Here is a 21,931-nt window from a genome sequence, read left to right as displayed (position 1 = left end):
ATAGTAATATATAATATTATATTATTATATTATATTATATATAATAATATATAATATTATATATAATAAATAAAATAATTAATATTTAATTTAATATAATAATTAATATATAACAAATAAAATAAAGTAATTGTGGAACACCCTATACAGGGTGTTTTAACAGCCGAAAATGAGGGGTAGCCGAGGTCATTTGAAGTAACTTTTTCCTTAGCGAAAATGCAATTTGCAACTTCGTTTACGAATTATTAACGAAGAACGCTGACCAATGAGAAATATTCAGATTTAATGTTTTCAAGGGTACATCCTGTATATTCACTTTGTACAGGCGTTTCATTAATTTTTATTTACGTTGTATTAACATCTATACAGAATTTATTAACATTTCTCCTAGAGTCTTTAATTGTCTTCAATTATACAATACGTGTTGGAAACAACATTGTAAACGTTTTATCATTGCTTGCTAATAGCAATAAAATTATCGTTATACATAACAATCTTTTTTTAGAAACGATATCAATGAACTGGTAATGTTTTTTCTGATTAAGTTCACCAACCAACTTTATTTACAGCTTTCGACGATATATTTTAATTTGCGTAATTTTTAGTATGTACATGTACGAATATCAGCATACACATACACGGGAACATGTTAACAATGGTGTCGCAATTGTTTATGCCTTTCTTAGTATTTTCGTACCAAGAAATAATACCTTCCGTATTAAAACCATATGTTTATTGTATTGAATTTATTGTATTGGACAAATATATTTAAATAATTGGACGAAAAATAGATTTTTGAACAAGTCAACGAATCATATAATTGATTAATAAAAGTATACCAAATAAAAAATTTTATAGTTTGGAGTCCGTATCTCTATTACTTAGGGTTTGTACGGATCCCAAGTCTGTACCGACGTCAAGTAGGGAAGAAATCGCTCCAACGCTTTCGTTCGACACACACTTTTTTCTGTTACAGTAGTTCACTAACTGACCGATCCATTTATGTAGAGTCCGTTATCTTAGCAGGGTAAGGTTCAGGTTTGCTTTATTTAAAATGTCATAAGCCTCCAGCTCCTTTTACACTGTTATGCTTTCAATTTATAATCCCTTTTAGAATCTCGCCACTTTAGTTTTCACCCTATATATAACTGCAGTCTTACAATTTTTCATCACAACATAACATATCATACTCTTTGTCTTAAACTATCTTACAAAATAAAAAATAAAAATACAAAAAAATTTAATAATTTATATATATATACTTAAAGTATTAATATATGGATATACACTTAATATATACTACATATATACTTAAACTTAATAATACATACATATATATATATATATATACATGATACAATACAATATATACATATACATGATACATGAATGTGATACAAACCGCAAACTGTCTTGTAATATTACCTTCTTGTATAATTATAAAATCATTTTATATATTGTGGTCTATATATTCTTTTACTTTCATAACTTCTTTGTACTATATTGTTTGCTCTTAATCTCAGTCTTATCTCAGTCTTTGTGTTTTTTTTCTCTTTACTTTTTACTTACTTTGGCCTAGTACCTACTTGATATCACTCTTAGGTTTCAATCTCTACCCGGCAGGGTTGTTTCCACTATTACAGTCCTTTGACTATTTTTCTTTCTCCTGATTGTTTTATTTTCACTTTTTTCAAATTTTTCTATTTATGCTTCACCCTACCTTAGTGGATGCTATTATCTTATATTATATTAAATCTACTGTTCTGTAATTACAACCTTTTATTGCCATGTAATGTCCGATTACTCTTGGCTCCTCCTTGGCACCCCGACAGTAAGAAACTCCTATCTATTTCACTTAGGAATTCTTTAATGGCTGAAATTGTTTTAACTTTCTAATTTGTTAGTATCGGGTGAGTGTCTCCTCCATAGATTTCTATTTCATTCTTTATTTGGTTTCTCTCTCTCTCTTTCTCTCTCTCTCTCTCTCTCTCTCTCTCTCTCTCTCTCTCTCTCATTATTACATAAGCAACATTCAAAGAGTGTATTATTTATGTTCTCCTCCTCTTATCCACAATTGCACCATGGATTGTTACCTATATTTTTCCTAAATAGGGAGGCTTTAAGGTTATAATGGTTAGATCTTAGTCTAGTTACCGTAGTGATGGTTTCCCTGGTTCTTGTTTTTATTATGTTGAACTATGATCTATCCTTGATCATTCTTTCTTGCTTCCATATTTTATCCAAATAGATGATTCCTTTTTTCTTTCCTATCTCCTCCAATTCTTTCTCCCATTTGGTCCTAATTTCTTTTTTTGCTTTCGTTAATAAGGTTTGATATTAGAACTTTACCTCTCTATCTTGTTCTTTGCTCGTGTATTCTTTGGCTGTTGCATCCGCCTCTTCATTTCTTTCTATTCCGACGTGCGCGAGGATCCATACTATTAATGTTTTTTGAAACACGTTATAGTCTACCTCAGCATAACATTTTCTACAGAGTCGGTAATTCAGACTCTGATACAGAAAAAAACTAAGTCCTTGATAGAAGTGTGAGTATTCTGCAATATGTTACAAAACGTTTCAACACTGAAAATAAAATAGTAATTAATCGAAGACAGCTCCAAATAAGAAGTTCTAAAACAGTAAGAAGAATTTTCTAAAACTATGATGAACTATACACCATGTGCGCACAGCTTGATTTTTGTTTCTTCGCAAGAGATTTTTTTCCCGATAACAGCAAATTTAATCTCTCTCATTCTAACGGAGAAGTTATAGCGTGACATAAGTCAAAGGAAAAATTTTAAAAACAAAATGTGAATTCAACAATAAAACATGGAGGTCGGTAATAGAGTGGGTGTGTGTATCGGCTGCCGGTGTGGTAAACTTGGATCAAGGTTGAGGGTAACATGAATAATATATTTTTAAGAAAATCGAAAGATAGTGCCGAAAAACTGTGAATTTTAGATTGTTTTAAATTTTATAACGACAACGATCACACTTTACATGTTACCAAAATGTAACTGCTACATAACTGCTCAAATGACATTAAACACCTAATCTCTCAAACATAAGATAATGTACAACGAAAGTTATTTAGAGCGAAATAGAAATCTAGATTCAAATTTCTAATAAAAATGATTTAACTTTAGTCGAAGAACGGCCAACAATCGAACCCAATTTAGTAAAAAAGCCGGCGAGGTCGACGCAACGACGATTATACATTGTGGAAAGTAGTCGAGGTTACCCGAGGAACCTTTTATCTAAACGAAGTTTCAAACAATATCGTATACATTTGTTCCAAATCATTTCTAACCTCGTTTCCCACAAGAAGCGTACTTTCGTATGCCGTATACGATATTAGCCACGACTTCTTTCTAGCCAACGAAAAGCGAGCAATACGAGGTACGAAACGATGATTTTTGTCCCGAGTGGCCATCTACGCTTGGCGCTGGTTGTCGCGCGTGCGACACCAGCGACGATCCGATTGGCTCCGCCAGTATCCACAGTCGAGATTCTCTCGGTTATCTAGATAACGTAACGGAAACTCCCCCAAGAGAGCGGCCGAGGAACAACACGATGGGGGCGATGAGCCAGTGAGAGCCAACATGCCGTTCCCGCCGCAAGCGATCGTTGTCGTTGTTCTCGTCCGTTCGGTACCGGTTTAAAGACGCTTCGGAACAAAGTCCTTCGGCTTCTCGCGTGCAGTTCGTGGCTTGTGTCGCGAAATCGAAACGGAAATCGGTCGGTGACGTTCTGTGAAGAATCGTGGTAATCACCATCGGTAGAGACATAAGAGAGAGAGAGAGAGAGTTTCTCGTCGCCGACGGTTCTCTGTTTCCTCGAATCTTTCCCACGTATCGGCCGCTGCTTTTGACAATCTGTGCCATCTTCTGTCGCACCCATCTTCGCCGCGCGTCGCCCCCTATTCTCCGTTCATATCCTTCTGCCACCACGAGTCGTGCGCGACCACGGTACACGGTACCAACGGGTTTCTACTATATTCCGTGCAGGCTACCGCGAGTTTAGCGGCCACGTAAATATGGCGTGTGAACGGTGGTGCTTTAACCGTGGCTGTGCCGGAGCTGTCCGAGGATGGCCTTGCGTCCTGTTGCTGCTGGCGTTCTACGTGTTCGAGCCCGGCGTCGCGGACAACGAGCCCAGTGAGTCTTTTCTCGATTCAACTTGTTGCACTCTGAACGCGTTCTCTCCTACTGAGATGCTTCTCTCTCTCTCTCTCTCTCTCTCTCTCTCTTTTTCTTTCCTCTATTTTACGTTTGCGATCGAATACCATAATTTTGCGCAATATTTCCTCTTCACTTCTGATTTTGTGTTAATCGCATTTTGATTTTTGTTAATCAAATCGTAGATATACTTACGTCCGTCTGTTTTTCGAAAGTGTCGCGAGATTGAAGGAATGCGAACGGCTATTACGGCCATGAACGCAGTTTTGGCGTTTTGATATATATATTATATATCTATATAATAATATTATAAATATATATCGTCTATTCAACACAGTCGGCAAATTCGAGATCGATTCTTATATTATTATCTTATATTATATTATATATATATATATATATATATATATATATATATATATATATATATATGTAATATAATAATATAATATAATAAAATAATAATAAATAATATATATATATATATATAATATAATATAAGATAATAATGTAAGAATCGATCTCGAATTTGCCGACTGTGTTGAATAGACAAATGCGGTGATCCTCTTCGATGAATTGTTTTCACGGGTACGACGAATCGTACGTATCTCTGTTTGCGTCAAATGCAATTGGTCGTAATCGTACGAGGTGCACGCAACGAGAGAAACCAGCTCCTTCGGCTCGTCGAAAGTTCACGCGGTTGTCTGGGAATTCTCGAGAGACTTCTCTGTCTGTTCGTTCGGAAAAAAAAGGACCTTGAATGTTTAATGCGCGGTCCCGATAACCGATGCCGACCGGCATCTCTCTTTCTCGCGTTATCGGAACGGTTGATCTCTCGACCAGTTATCGGGCCATTTTTCTTACGATGTCATCATAACGTGTGTCGGTCGGTCTCTGCCTCGCTCTGTACCCGTGGAGATTGCTGCTCCCCCCTCCTCTTCGCTTCTCTCTTTGTCTCGAACCTTCCCGATTCACTTCACAGCTGTGAACGTAATGCCGCGCAAGTATTCGTTTATTAGCGTTGTTCGGCGATTTCAATGCCTCTTCTCTGACGGCGGTCGTATCGCGTCGATTACGTTACGTATCGGCCGGAATCGGATAGAGCAACGAGAAATTCGATTTGATACTATTTTTTCTATCTGTGTGTGTGCCAACTGAAATCTATAGCAGAAAATTCTACGTTTCAGATTATCTTTGCGGCTTTAGGTTATATTCGTGTTACACGAGTATCATTCGGATTGTATTTTTTGTACTTATGTTGTAAATAATAATAATAATATATTATTTTTTATTTATATATATATTATAATATATTAATTATATATATAATAATATAATTTAATTATTATAATATAATATATATATACATAAACGGGGAAATTCTCTTTGTTACAAAACGTTCAACAATATTTGCAAGCAATTGAAAGAAAGAGAAAAAGAAATATATAGTGTAAAAGAAATGACAATGATATTGAATATAAATTAAATGACAACAAAAGGGAGAAAACAATAATTGATGATAATTGAAGTAATACTAACAATAACAATGATAACAACAGCAATAATATTCAATTATAATAATAATTAAAAGAAAGACCATACTAGATACATTTTTTAATATAATGCATTTAATATAACAAACGCCCTCTTAACATTATTTTGATCAAAGAAATTAAAAGACATCTTTTGTTAATATTCAATAAAAAAAAATTTCTTATGTTTACGTTTCTCGTGTAATCATTAGACTGCGGATTTTGTGCATTTATGACAATAACGAGCGAGTCGAATATAAAACAGGAAAAGAATTTAAAGAATTAAAAAATATCTATATATTCCCCTTATTAAAATATTATATTATTCAGCTTACATTAGATGATATAATTATTAGACAATATTTTACAAAATATATTAGATATTCAGCTTATTAAAATAATTGAAGGAGAAAAGATATTTCTATTTGACTTCTCTGTTTCATAAACATGATGCAGAAAATTTTTATTCTGCATCTAGTAATTACTTCTCGACCTTCGAATAGACATCACAAAATTAATTCGATAAATCGAACAATACAAAGAATCGGTAAAAATAGTGTTAAATAACGTTTGGCACTTCGATTTTAGATTATTATAATTTATATATTTATATAATATTTATATAATAATTATATAATAATATATTTAGATTAAATAATCTAATTATAGATAATTATAGAAGATATACGCGCACAAAGTTGTTCTCAGCCCGAAATCTGTAACTTGATCGGTAAAAACTTATCCAACAGATTTAGCCAAGCGTCGATCATGCGGCGGTAGGTCGTCCATCTCGTGAAATTACGTTTTTTAGATCGACCTGCGAAGCATAGATATTTATTCGCCAAATTCGCAGCGTTCACGGGGATTTAGCGAAATCGACGCACTATGTTCTTCCCGTTCGTCGTGCCATCTCCGGCACACGATATGGCTAACGTCACCGATTTTTTCGAAGTCGTTAACCTTTCTCGGCGTGCGTTCATATTCGCGTTCGCCCCTCCCCTCTTCCGGCTGTTCAGGTAAAATACGAACCGTCCGATTATTTTCGCAGAATATGTACGTTTACGATACTTTCTATTTGGACGGGAACGCGCACTTTTACGAGAAACGTACCGCAAAGCGGTAGACTGCATTTCGAGGAGAGATTTCGATTTAACAACAGTAACATTAATAATAACAACCTATCCCAATATACCACATAAGAAAGTCCTAAGATCTCTAAATAAAATTATTAATTCCAAAATCTTTTTATTTTATGTGCTAGGAATTTTGTTCTGTCCTGATACACTGATATCCGTACATAATCAAATATTTTCTCGTTAATACGTAGTTATCATTTTACAAACTTAATATCTATTTTTGTTTATAATATTATAAATTAACATAATATAAATAATATAATATAAATTTAAACCAAAAATTTATCTATAATATAAATATAAATAAATATTATATATTATATAAATATTAATATAAATATTATATATATATTTATATTATAGATATATTTTTATATCATATATATATAATTCTTGAAGTGTATCCATTTCGCTTAACTTAACGTTTTATTATTATCTTTGTTGTATTTTTTAGCTTTGGCTTATTGCTATTCTATTTTTATTTTTTATCTCTTACCACATCTCTGTCATTTATAAAATTATTGGAGGAATCTCTCGAACGACACCAGAATAAACTCCGAAACATGTTGACTTACCAATCAAATTTAACCCTTTGCACTCGAGTGATGACTCTGAGGCACCACTCAAATTTGTCATATCACCTTTTAAGATAATTTTGATATTGACAAAGTTTAGATTTGAAAAATTATTAAGAGTGTAAACTGTTGTGCGAGTGCCAAGAGTCAATTTCATATGCATAAAATGCATTTTGTCATAAAAAATAGAAATACTATAAGTTAGAAAAATGATTTTATATTTTCAGTTAAAATAGCTTCGAGTGCAAAGGGTTAAATCTGAAAATCAAGTACATCAAATCGCGGTTGCTAATGACTCTTGACGGTCGATGGAACCTTAAAAATTAAAAAAAAAAATAATAACCGTAGCAAATGCGATCGTTGACCTGCCTGCATTGATTTGGTTGAATCATCGCGGCGAAGGAATGTACCGTACGGCGAGAAAGTGTTCCGCACAAAGCAACTTTTTAAACATAAATTTTTATTGCCCGCCCGTGCAAGTGCTTTTCAATGATTCGTTATGTGCTGAAGCGATACGGTCGCTTGGGAACCGTTCGCCTTTTACCGTTCGGAATTTAACTCGCTGTTTGCATACCGAGCTGTTTTCGATTTTATTCGATCAGTGAAATTCGCTGGCGCAAGGTTAAGAATATTTATGCAAAATAGAGAAATGTACGATACCATCTAGAATTATACAATTGAAAAAGAAATTAATGCTTCAGACGATAAATGAAAAATTGAAATACAGACCGTATTGTTGTTACAATGTGCAAAATTATCAAAATATTATTGATTATGCAGATTTGTTCACTTAAAAACTACAAATATCTCGGGAACAATATAATAAGTATTTTAGATACTTTTATATCTTCTTTTTATTTTTTGTGAAATATTTTCCATACTCTTGTGTGTAACATTTTTCTCAGAAATGCGTCGTTTTCAAGATATTTAGATTTAACATTTTTAATTGAACACCCGGTATGTTTCTTCATGCAAGCTGCTCTCAAAGTCTAAAAACTAATCTATTTCTTTGAACAAATCACTGCAATTTCATTCGACGAGTCTACGCGTTGCGTGACCCGCGGATCACCCGGTATACAAGATGAGCAACGCGTTAACAGGATCACCTTGAATATCTCGGTTATTTTTAATGATAGAGAAAAATGGTCCAATAGAAGAGTGTTCAGTTCGAAACGGCGAATGTCACGGGAACCAACAAATTTCTCCAAAAGTTATATTTTTCGAGATTTCGCGATCATCTGCGATCTTCCGAATTTTTATTTGCTAAAAATCGTAATTATTAGTAAAACCGTAATCGGCCGATTTGCACTAACCGAATTGAGTCGATCTATCAATCACGATCCTCGATCTATTGTTTTTGCAACGATCGCTGTACTGGCTCCACCGTTTGCAGTCTCATCATAATTGCTCGTCATTAGCTCCTTTTTAATGTTCTGTTACTTTAAAGGAGGTGTGAATCGAGTGACGCATAACAGAGCAATGTTCAAGGTCACACGCTCTCGGACCACGAAGGACGATGGAGGGGTCTCTCCTACGTGTTCGAGGAGCCGACCTTGAACACTATTCGGCCGAAAGTCGACGAATCCGGCTGGCCAAATCATGCGACGCGACGCGATGATTCCGCGAGTTCTGTTTCTATTTATACTAATTGCTTTATTTTTTTTTTTTTTTCGTTGCGAACCAACATGGAATTTCGAATGGAAGTTCGATGACTGGTTTCTGTCCGTTGCTTTCATTTCTAGCGTCCGCTTCTCGATCGATATGCGGCAAATAATTATCGAAGACCTTACCGACTAATTGTTACCGCGCAAACGTTCATGGAAACAATGCTGTAGCAATTAACAAGTTGCGTAACGGATCTCGACCGTGTTACACGGCAATGTAAAACGTAGAAACCTTGTAGATGCTTAAAGTACCGATCAAGAAGGGTTTCCACGTGTTGCGCGCCGTCTACGCTAGATCCGTTTTAATCCTTGTAAACAATTTTATAATCTAACTTCCCTCGAGATCAGCCTCGAACTGAATCGATTGATTGACACAAATAAAATTGATCGAATTAGCAGAAATAAAATCGAAATTTGTTGTTGAATAGATTTTGTCGACACGTTTTTCAGGTCATTTTGATTCAGTCTGTTAAAAGTCTATTAAAATCGGCACCTAATTACTCGCCTTTCGTCAATTAAATTACGTAAGTCACTGTTACCGAATTGTATTGTAAAAAAATAAATCTAATAATTAGTATATAATTATATATATATATATAATAGTAATAGTAATATAATAGTAATTAATTAAGTATAATAATATAATAATATAATAGTAATATAATATATATATATATATATATATATATATATATATATATATTATATTACTATTATGTTATTGTTATTATTATATATATTATATTACTATTATATTATTATTATTATATATATAAAATTAATAAATCTAATAATAAATCTAAAATTAGAATTTTACAATTGTGGAAATAGGTTAAGCAATGTTGTAGCAACCCGAGAAATGCTAATTGGATAGAGCTGTGTCAAATTGTCGGCATAAAGGAGAATTTCCCAGTACTAGAGAAGATAAAAATTTGTTCCGCTCTTTTGCTGGCTATATAAACGTTGCTACGAGGCAAAATCAATTACCAGAAAATTAGTTTGGACAGTGAGCACATTTTTTCGTCTGTTTCGCAATATTTCCTTAGAAATTTCAATAGCGGGCATTGTTTTGGTAATTGTTCTAACGATGCGTCATAATTGCATATTTGCATAGTTGTTAAAAGCAACTTATTTCCACGCTGGAAGTTAATATTTGTCATCATTAGACTGCGGATCTTTATGCGACATCAAAATTGTCTACCTTAACTATAGCAAACTAAAGTTAAATATAAAAGTATGTTTTCTTTCTCAATTAATTTTAAATAATGTAACAGCATTCTCAAAGTGTCTTACTCGGTTTAACGGTTCTAGATCCATTTTCTTTATTTACATGTATGCATAAATTTTGAAAAAAAATATGACATCACGGCTGTCGGGGTGCATTTTTGAGAATTTTGTTCTATTACTCTATTAATTAATAGTATTAATGGTACTCTAATTAATAGCATTCTATTAATAGCATAATTAATATTATTCTGTTGATAGTATAATTAATAGTTTTCTCTTAATACTATGCTATTAATATTATTTTATTTGAGAGAATGGCAAGACATGCCAACCTAATATCAATTTAAAATTGATAATTGTGGTTTCAAAGTTTCCTTAACTTGGTTTCCATTTCGGCACAGTTTCACAGGGAAAGTGTAAATGCCTGCCATTATGCCAACAGACAGACTGTAACAGTTACTCGTGGCTCAAGAAAGTTCGTTAAAAACGAACGCGAGCGAGAAAGAAAATCAAATTAGAAATTTCGTCGAAGAAAATCAATTTCGTGAACAACGTAGACGCACTCCATAAACGCATATGACCGCAGTCGATTAATGTCGCGAACGACTTAAAAGCAGTAAATAAATCTCTAGACGAAAAAAAAATATATATATATATAAAATATTAATATATATATATATACATATATTCTATTATATATTTATATTATATTTATTTATATATATATTATGAATATTCTTCTGTGAACAGCACTATGTAATCGATCATCTGAAACAGCAACGATATTGCTTTGTTACTTACATACAGTATATTGCAGTAAAGTGCTATAAATAATGTCGAAATGTTATCGTTATATATCAAACGTAACTTATTAATTCAGACATATATAAAATCATTTAAAATTTATCTTCCGGTCAATAAATCGATATATAGTTAATTTCTTCATAAGTAAAAAAACAGATAACAGCACTTATATCGACCATTGAATGATTAAACAAAATAAACAAATTATAAAAAAAAGAGACAAAGAAATCAACTAAAATAATAAAATAATAATTTATCTAAATTTGAAGATTAACGAACTTCCATTGATTGGCTTCTGAACCGTTCTTATAATTATATCGATGATCGGTAGTCGCATCTCTAAATCGGCGTTGAAGTCATATGGAACACCCTGTATGTAATAAACTGTACAGTGCGGAGGCATATGGTTTACGAAACCGTGAATCGAGTTTATAGCTGCTGGCGTCTAGTATTTCGACGCGATTTTCGTTTCTTTTTTCACACGATTGACGAGGAACACGATACGCGTCGGCTAACTCAGACGGAAAAGAATCGATAGGTCGTTCGATAGCTGGTGGGAGACTACTGTGTTGCGTACATACACGTTTCCTCAGTAGTAACGTGTCCCCATTCAAGCGTCGCAACGATTGCGTCCTGTATCGGTTGCACCGGAAAGCTCCATGAATGTCCAAACCTCCCAGCCGTGGTTCCTGGTCTTTGGGGATCGTTCAGAAACTCCCCTAAACTATTTTCCTCAGCTATATTAACCCTTTATGAGAAACCTTCGTGGGGAGGTATGTATACGTACATACACAGGTATGTATATGTATACTATGTATACATACTATTGTATGTATACTATGTTATACGCACTATTATATGTATACTATGTTATACATACTATTATATGTATACTATGTTATACATACTATTTTATATGTATACTATGTGTACATACTATTATATGTATACTATGTATACATACTATTATATGTATACTATGTGTACATACTATTATATGTATACTATGTTATACGTACTATTATATGTATACTATGTGTACATACTATTATATGTATACTATGTATACATACTATTATATGTATACTATGTTATACGTACTATTATACGTATACTATGTGTACATACTATTATATGTATACTATGTTATACATACTATTTTATATGTATACTATGTGTACATACTATTATATGTATACTATGTTATACGTACTATTATATATATACTATGTTATACATACTATTATATGTATACTATGTGTACATACTATTATATGTATACTATGGTATACATACTATTATATGTATACTATGTTATACATACTATTATATGTATACTATGTGTACATACTATTATATGTATACTATGTTATACGTACTATTATACGTATACTATATGTACATACTATTATATGTATACTATGTTATACATACTATTTTATATGTATACTATGTGTACATACTATTATATGTATACTATGTTATACGTACTATTATATATATACTATGTTATACATACTATTATATGTATACTATGTGTACATACTATTATATGTATACTATGGTATACATACTATTATATGTATACTATGTTATACATACTATTATATGTATACTATGTGTACATACTATTATATGTATACTATGTATACATACTATTATATGTATACTATGTATACATACTATTATATGTATACTATGTGTACATACTATTATATGTATACTATGTTATACGTACTATTATATGTATACTATGTGTACATACTATTATATGTATACTATGTATACATACTATTATATGTATACTATGTTATACGTACTATTATACGTATACTATGTGTACATACTATTATATGTATACTATGTTATACATACTATTTTATATGTATACTATGTGTACATACTATTATATGTATACTATGTTATACGTACTATTATATATATACTATGTTATACATACTATTATATGTATACTATGTGTACATACTATTATATGTATACTATGGTATACATACTATTATATGTATACTATGTTATACATACTATTATATGTATACTATGTATACATACTATTATATGTATACTATGTTATACGTACTATTATACGTATACTATATGTACATACTATTATATGTATACTATGTTATACATACTATTTTATATGTATACTATGTGTACATACTATTATATGTATACTATGTTATACGTACTATTATATATATACTATGTTATGCATACTATTATATGTATACTATGTGTACATACTATTATATGTATACTATGGTATACATACTATTATATGTATACTATGTTATACATACTATTATATGTATACTATGTGTACATACTATTATATGTATACTATGTTATACGTACTATTATACGTATACTATGTGTACATACTATTATATGTATACTATGTTATACATACTATTTTATATGTATACTATGTGTACATACTATTATATGTATACTATGTTATACGTACTATTATATATATACTATGTTATACATACTATTATATGTATACTATGTGTACATACTATTATATGTATACTATGGTATACATACTATTATATGTATACTATGTTATACATACTATTATATGTATACTATGTATACATACTATTATATGTATACTATGTTATACGTACTATTATACGTATACTATGTGTATATACTATTATATGTATACTATGTTATACATACTATTTTATATGTATACTATGTGTACATACTATTATATGTATACTATGTTATACGTACTATTATATATATACTATGTTATACATACTATTATATGTATACTATGTGTACATACTATTATATGTATACTATGTTTATTAATTTAAATGTATTCGTTAAAATTCAAATTTTCTGATCTTCTTAATTGGAGTAGCCATCAGTCCCTCAATCCATCAAATCTTTACAAATTATAAATCATTGGAAATTATTGAAGATGCTTTTTTTTTAAACCTACCTTCTTAAGGCTAACGTGGATCGTATTGGACCTGGCACAAATGAAATGGTGCATGATTAGATACCACGTATCTGTAGGATTGAATTTACACGACCCAACCCAACACCTCTTTCACCACACTGCTACGTGCTCTTATCTCGGTAGACAAGAGAATGTTTATAGTGAGAAGAAAGGAGACAGACGTACATCGACAGGGTGACACGACTGGTGAAAGTAAACACGCAAGGAAGAACATTTTATCTTTAGTAATTCTCGCTTGTCTTACTTTTAAAGACTTTTAAAAGAAGTAGAAAAGAAAAAGTACGCCATGTACATGAAAAATAAAAGTAATATCAGTAATATAAAGTAATATCAGTAAGTACATTCCACATGCCTTCTTTATTATTTAAATTTCCTACCGATATCAATCGCTCAAATCAAATCTCGCATTCACGAAAACGATATTTATGAACGGATATTTAGAAGAACACCATACATTTCAAAAGTGATACACTAAAAATGCATAAAATGTTTAAATTTTATTAAACAACGTTACAATAAGCCAATTTCATTTCGGAAACTAATAATAATTTACAGTGATGTATCGAAATTCGAATCGAATTCAAAGAAAAAGTATGTATGGATTATTTAATGAAAATTTATTTCAGTCGATTGAAAAATTTGGAGTCCCATAGCGAACCGAAACACACAGCAAAAATAATCGAAAAATTTTCGAAGAAAATGGCATTTCCGTGCTTTCTTGGCCACCTCAGAGTTGAGATTTAAATCCTATAGAGCTACTATGGGAAATTCCACGAAAATTCCACGAAATCAAAAATATAGAAAATTGAACTTCATTAGAGCCATAAAAGCAAATGGAATGAATTTGCGGCAAATATTTTGGGAAGATTAATAAATATTCTGCCTCATCGTTAACTAGAGGTATCATTAAAACCAAAGGTTATCAATTATTATTTATTAATTTACTTATATTTATATATTTATTATTTTATTATTTATTAATTACTTATTAACTAATTTAAAATTTATTATTTTGTGTGTTGTATCTGATAAAAATATTCATCGTCAACTTAAATTCTATTACGATGAAGTACAAAAAATTCATTATTTTTTACTTTGCTTTATTTGTTGTTTATGTTTATTCCATTATGTATATCACCTCTATGAATGCTGTGACGATGAAATAAATGTTTTCGTTTCTAATTCAAATAGCATTTGTATGACGCATCTGTATGTCCCGCACACGCATTGTCAATGCACCGCTCGATTTTACCTTGATTCCCGTACATTACCTCTTCGGTAGTCATCGACATGCTGGTTCTGTTTTGTTTACACGGCGCTCATTCCCTCCCGCTGTCTTTGTCTTCGAAATGTCGTGCGTTTCAGCACGAAATTTCATATCGACATCCGTTCGCTACACAGTCAAACTTGTTTTTGTGCAGTAGACAGGGACCGCAAAAAAAGATCGCACAAATAGAAATGTTCAGAAACTTCATAAATAGCTGTAACAAATAATTTTTCACGACGTATTAAAGAACATTTTTTTATGCGGTGGCGAGGGACGCGTAAAAAAGTCTCACTTAGAAAATATGTCAAAGCTTTACGAAATAGTGTGAGAAAGTGCTTTCAAAACAGAATAAATAATTAAATTACACATGGAAACATTTTGAAATACTTTCATTTCTCGTTTTAAACAGAGAAATTTTCAAAATGTACATAATTCAATAATTACTCGTCGTAGCCCAAAACGCGCATTTTCTTGTGATGAACTCGTACATAATCGCTTTCGTCACTTGAATTAGAGTTGATTTATTTGTTTGTCACCATATGCAGTAAATTCTCCCTAATTGACACTTAAATTGTGCACGAAAAACGTACAATTTGGTGAGAGGAGATACGAGCGGCTCATTTTTATAGTTACCGATTGTCAACAACTATAAAAACGAGCCGCAAGGTTTATAATATTTATTTATATATATATTAGTAATATATATATATATATATATATATTAGTAATATATATATATATATATATATTTATTTATATATATATTAGTAATATATATATATATATATTATATAATATTTAGTTATGTATTATTTATTATGTATATTATATATATATATATATATATATATATATATATATATATATATATATATTATTATGTATATTATATATTAAATATAATTTATAATCGTACCCAAATTTTCCATTTTTTGTGTACAAGCTGAGCGCGAATTAGGGAGAACTTACTGCAGTCGATGATAAGCTTTTGCGACGAAGGTAGTGTTTGATCAGCTGCTTGTAAACGTTGCCATGGCCAGATATACAATCGCCTCGTTAAGTAACGTTAACGCTGTCTTTAAACAGTTCAAGTTTAACGAAACTGACAAACTGTCAGAACCTTCTGCGCAGATGTCACGTGCTAGCGCAATGATTTCTGATGATAACGTGGACGTGTTTTCGATTACATTCCTATTAATGACACATTCAGGCCACACCAATATGTATGCGATAAGCATGAATGGGACGTAATTGGAATGAAAATGATTGATGCAATGTGTACACGCACATTGATAGAAACAAAAAAGTGATGCCAACTTCGTTGAGATTGACGTAATCTCGCGGCAAACTTACCTATGGCGAAGAAAATCTCGATGCATAGTCATATATAGCATAAAAAAAATCGCACGAAAATGACCACACAAAAACAGGTTTCGACTATGTATGTTCAAATCGGTGGCAACGATAGCATTCAATCTTGTTTCGATTTCTCGGCTCTTCTTTGCCCTGAACCCGGGTTTTGAGTTTTCCGTCTCTCATAATCTAAATAAAGATAATAATAAAAATATAATAATCATAATCACAAACACTTAGTTTTTTAAAATGTCCGTTGGTGGAAGGTCGTCGCACGATTCCATCGCCGTCCGGAATTATTTCAAATCAGTCGGGTAGACTGTACAAAATAAGATAGCCATAAGATGGCTAGAAATTCGTCCGATACTAACAATCCAATTTCTCTCGACCTGCTTCGAAAAATTCCGTGAGGTACGCAGTCAAACGTCGCCAGGGGCTGGCAATATTTATATAAATTCATAAAATAATTCAACATGTGCGAACATACACGTAAAACAAAAAATACAACAACAATAACAACACATTTAATACAACAAATTTAATATTTTTCCTTTGTGTGATGATCATTAAAGCAATTATCTACTTACATAATTATTAAAGCATCACACGTGTTGTGTGGAAGGGCCATTAAAGTGTTAATGTCGTCCTCTTCCAGCATCCGCGTTAACGGCAACTTCTTCAGGAGGGTTGTCTTTCGCACGGGACCACTGGATTGGTACACAGACTTCAATTTGTCCCGAAAGGCCTAGCCAATTAAGATGGTCAAAATTGCCCATAAAGGTTTATTAACCCGAGAAAGATAACCTACGTCGCAGAGGCGCCTGCGAAGACTGTTGATTTTTGTTAATTTTTCATAGAGGTCTAGTGATTTAAGTTTAAAATTACTTAAAATATAAAAAAATATAATATAAATGCATTTTATTTTTACAATAATGCCAAACCTTTAAAATGACTAGATTAACTTAAATAAATATCCATTGTTAGTATAAAATTGACGCCTTAGAAAAGCATGCGCCTCTGAAGCGTATGGTTATCTTTTACGTACGTTGTCATATGGTTATCTTTCTAGGGTTAATGACTATTACACCGTTCGTTCATAGCTGACCGAGAAAAACTGATCTCTGCAAAATTTCAACGCTGTGACTTGTTCGCGAGGATAGTTACAGGGTAAATTAGATTGCGCGCTTTTTCGTCTATTTCCTCGCTTTGGTAGCTTTTTAAAATTTTGAAAAAAATGTGGCCTATTTTAGACATCGAACCGCATATTACGGCGCAAAATTGAAATCTTCCGTGAATCGTGGGACACTATTTATAAATACAACATAACTATCTATGACGAACGATAGCGCACGAGACTGTGCCTAATCGCGCATCGGTAAGCAAAAATACCCGTTACGCCTGTAATACAAATATGTTGGATGATCGGTGTCGCTCATGAGCTCATGTTCTTCGTCGTATTAAATTGTTAATAAATGTTATTGAGCAACATGCGCGCGTAACTCTCGTGACTGTTGCAGGCTCTAGTTAGTTGCGTGATTGGACCTTGAAATAACGCTACGATCATTTTGACCAGAAAAACCGGGTTCCCAGACCACCGTGCCAGTGCCACGAAAGAGTCACCGCAGAAGCTGAACTATCTCGAATCGTGACGATCCGTGGCCGGTGTGTGGCAACTGGTAGCATTGGTTCACACGTTCCTGAAACGATGCACGATCATTCGGTTGCCTCATCGCATCCTTATTTGTTTTTTGTTTTTTGTCCCCTCTCGTGGGACATTAAAGTTTATTAGTGATTACGGGGAGTTGAGTTATTTCAGCGCAACTTTTTGAGACATGTATGTTTCCCTGAAGTTTTCTCTTGAAATGGCACAAGAAATCAAATCAAAATATAGTAAAATTACTAAGATATGTACAAGAAATGTCAGCGGGTTTTGACGAGAACGTGAGAGGCGTGCTCGCGACGGTCCGAGCACTTCAAAGGTGCCACTTGAAAAGAGCGATGAGGCAAGTTTGCAGAAGAAAGATCGGTATGCGAACGTAGCACGCACTGTATAGTGAGATTTATAATCATCAAATCTGGAGGAAAAGATTTTCATAGCTGAACTCAGTCCGGTTTGAAGCGTCGAGCGGTATAGATAGATCTAACGAGTGAGAAAATCGGAAAAGTGATTCTTCTCTTGGTAAATAAATTGTTTGGTAAAAGTTTTTTTGGTAAATATCATCTTGTGAGTTAGTAATAACAATTGGAAATTTTCAACCTATGTATTCATTCATATTTTTTATTAGAACAATGGCAAAACGTTCAAACACGAATGAGTCTCATGACACAAGTGGTAGCGAAGATGAGCTCCAGATAGACGTTTATACAGATATGTTAGAAAGACTAACTGTAGAAGGTTTTTTTCTACAGTTAGTCTATCGTTTTGATAGCAGCGATAGCGATATCGTCCAAGCAACAAGGCGACGAGAGAAAGAGTTCGCATAGATAGCGATTACAACAACAAAACAAAATGATAAAACAAACAATAGCAAAATTATAAAAAATAAAATATTGATTTTTTTGCAAATTTCTCGATTTCAGCCAAATTCATATAAGTCCAATATCATTATAATATGTTAGTTAGTTCCAAAACCATACTAAATAATACGAAGGTCTGTAAATGCCCGTTTCTGCCGAAAAGTGGTGCTGAGTAGCTGGTAGCCAACGTCCAGAATGGTTCGGAGCACTAAAGATTAAATATTACGAACTAAAGAATCGAAATTAGAATCAGCATAAAATTCACGATTAGTATCGCGGATGTTCAACAATTTTAACGCACGAACAATGTAATATTTTTCGTCTTCGATAAGTTTTTATTTCCGGGGGCACAGAAATTGGAACATAAAAAACGCTAAAATAATTTCGGTCGTAGAAAGCGAATTTACAGACCCCACATGGGGTGCATGGGGCGCTCCGTTACTTGTTCCTTTTATCCCTGGTGCTCCGAGAGCCTCTCTCCGCCATTGGAGAGCGCGAGAAGTGTGTGCTAAAAGAAACGCGCAGGGCGCTGACACAATTGAAGCCTCGAGTGACCACCCTCCCTCTCTCTCTCTCTCTCTCTCTCTCTTTCTCTCTCTCTCTCTCTCTCTCTCTCTTTCTCTCTTTCTCTCTCTCGGCGACACAATAAGTACAAGCTCGACGATAAATTGTGGCTCGGTGAACGTGTCGAAGCCACGGTGACAAAGGACCGCGAGGAGAGACCCCACAAAAGGACCCGCAAAATGTCCTCTCACCTCGCCAATGGAAAATGGGAGATTGCGCTTTTCAAGCGTGTCTCTCTAGCTGGCCGACCGCGACACGATCGTTCGATTCAAGGCTAAGCGGAGCCAATTAAGCGACAATCGAGGGGCACCGTGCGCGTTACCATTTATCGCGCGGACGAGTTTGCTACCATGAGCTGCTGCTGCCGGCCCACGGCGGAACGAAAGACCATTCTAGATAGACAAAAATCATGTATCGTTTTATCCTTACTTATAATCAATGGAATTATTATCTTAGACCTGCAAATAATATTTTTGCAAACATTTGATAATAAAACTATATACATAAATATATATACTATATACTATATATACTAGATACTGTATATACTATATATACTATATACTATATATACTAGATACTGTATATACTATATATACTATATACTATATATACTATATACTAATATATATACTATATATATATATATATATATATATATATATATATATATACACTATAGCTACATATGTATGCATACATTATATAAATATATATATATATAACTTCACATATATAAACTGTATAAATATAACTATGCGTACATAAACTATATAAATATAACTATACATACGTAAACTACACAAACGAAATATATAAACCAAAAAATTATAAATAATATAAATATTTAAATATTACGAAATAAAGTCGAAATTAGAATCGGTATAAAATTCACGATTGGTTTCGGATGCTTAACAATTTGCTGATTCCATAGTTAAAGTCTTTCGCAAAGTTTAAATGATTACACTGTATATAGGTTGGAAAATACTTTCGATACAAGAATTAGAAATTAGAAATAGAATGACCTATTAGTAGAAGCAGTTCTTACGTTGAGTTACGATACGAGTTGTAACAGCCTTGATAAGGTTGCTAAAAGTGTCTAATCATTAAAATATTTACCTTGATAGCTCAATTTCTGTTATGTAGAGTCAGCACAGTTACATTTTCGAGTTATGAAAATCAAATTTGACCGATTTATTTATTTATTTAATGATTAGAAAATCTCTTTGTACACAAATATTAACTTTTAAGTTCAATAATGAATTAACAATGGATTAAATTCAATAATTAAATTGGAAATTAAATTAATCTGAGATTCGGTACGAAGTGAATAAACTTCATCGTTTATCACAATTTATACGAAAGAGTTACCGATTTAAAAATAGAATGAAGGATCGTAAAGAAGCTACAAGTCTTCGACGAACGTCTTGCAACTTCTACTAATTTTTCATGTGATCATTTTAAGAAATGAATTTCTTTCTAGAGATTTTCACAATTTTCGCTACCGAACAAGACACAAATAATCCCAGCTGTTAAAATTTTAGCGACGCTGGTTGTAGTCAAACCGAGACATTCTTACATTCTCTAAGGACTCTGAGCAAAGAACGTTAAGCAGCCTGCCTCAAAGCAGCATTTTATTACTGTCTGTTTCGGTGTTAACGTCGCGAGTCGCTTTGAATACAAAGTCCGATGATGGCGAAGCACATTTCCGGTGCTGGAAATACACTGTTCACCGATTCGGTTGGACAATAAGAACCAGCGACTCGAAGACAACGTTCAACAGCTTCTCCTCTTTTACAAATAACCGTACTCTCGTCTACTATATACAGGGTGGGGCGTTTTTAAATATTTCTGGACTTTTCGTACTAAATGTCATATGGTCACAGTGTTGTGATCGTTGCATTGGACTTGATCTTAGCTTTTACATTATCACGATAAAAATTGCACACAATCTACGATGGATTCCTAAGTGAATCCTATCTCTTACAATAGATACGGTACATTTTTATATCGTTATAAAAATTTTATTTTGCTATACAAATATTATTTTGCAATATAATTGCAATATTATATATATAATTTCATATTGCTATATAAATTTTATTTCCCTATT

The 21,931-nt window shown here is 32.7% G+C and overlaps 1 protein-coding gene across 1 annotated transcript in view; it reads left to right on the top strand.

Moving 5' to 3' along the window:
- The first annotated feature begins 3,577 nt into the window (after positions 1–3,577).
- Positions 3,578–21,931, top strand: part of LOC143263268 (plexin domain-containing protein 2-like) — a 99,112-nt gene continuing 80,758 nt past the window's right edge. The window contains exon 1 of the mRNA XM_076528377.1: positions 3,578–4,157. Coding sequence (XP_076384492.1) covers positions 4,037–4,157 — 121 coding nt within the window. The 5' untranslated portion in view covers positions 3,578–4,036. The remainder of the gene's footprint in view (positions 4,158–21,931) is intronic.

Source organism: Megalopta genalis, unplaced genomic scaffold (genome assembly GCF_051020955.1).
Source record: "Megalopta genalis isolate 19385.01 unplaced genomic scaffold, iyMegGena1_principal scaffold0435, whole genome shotgun sequence".
Taxonomy (NCBI): Eukaryota; Metazoa; Arthropoda; class Insecta; order Hymenoptera; family Halictidae; genus Megalopta; species Megalopta genalis.
This window is presented reverse-complemented; position numbering and strand designations above follow the sequence as displayed.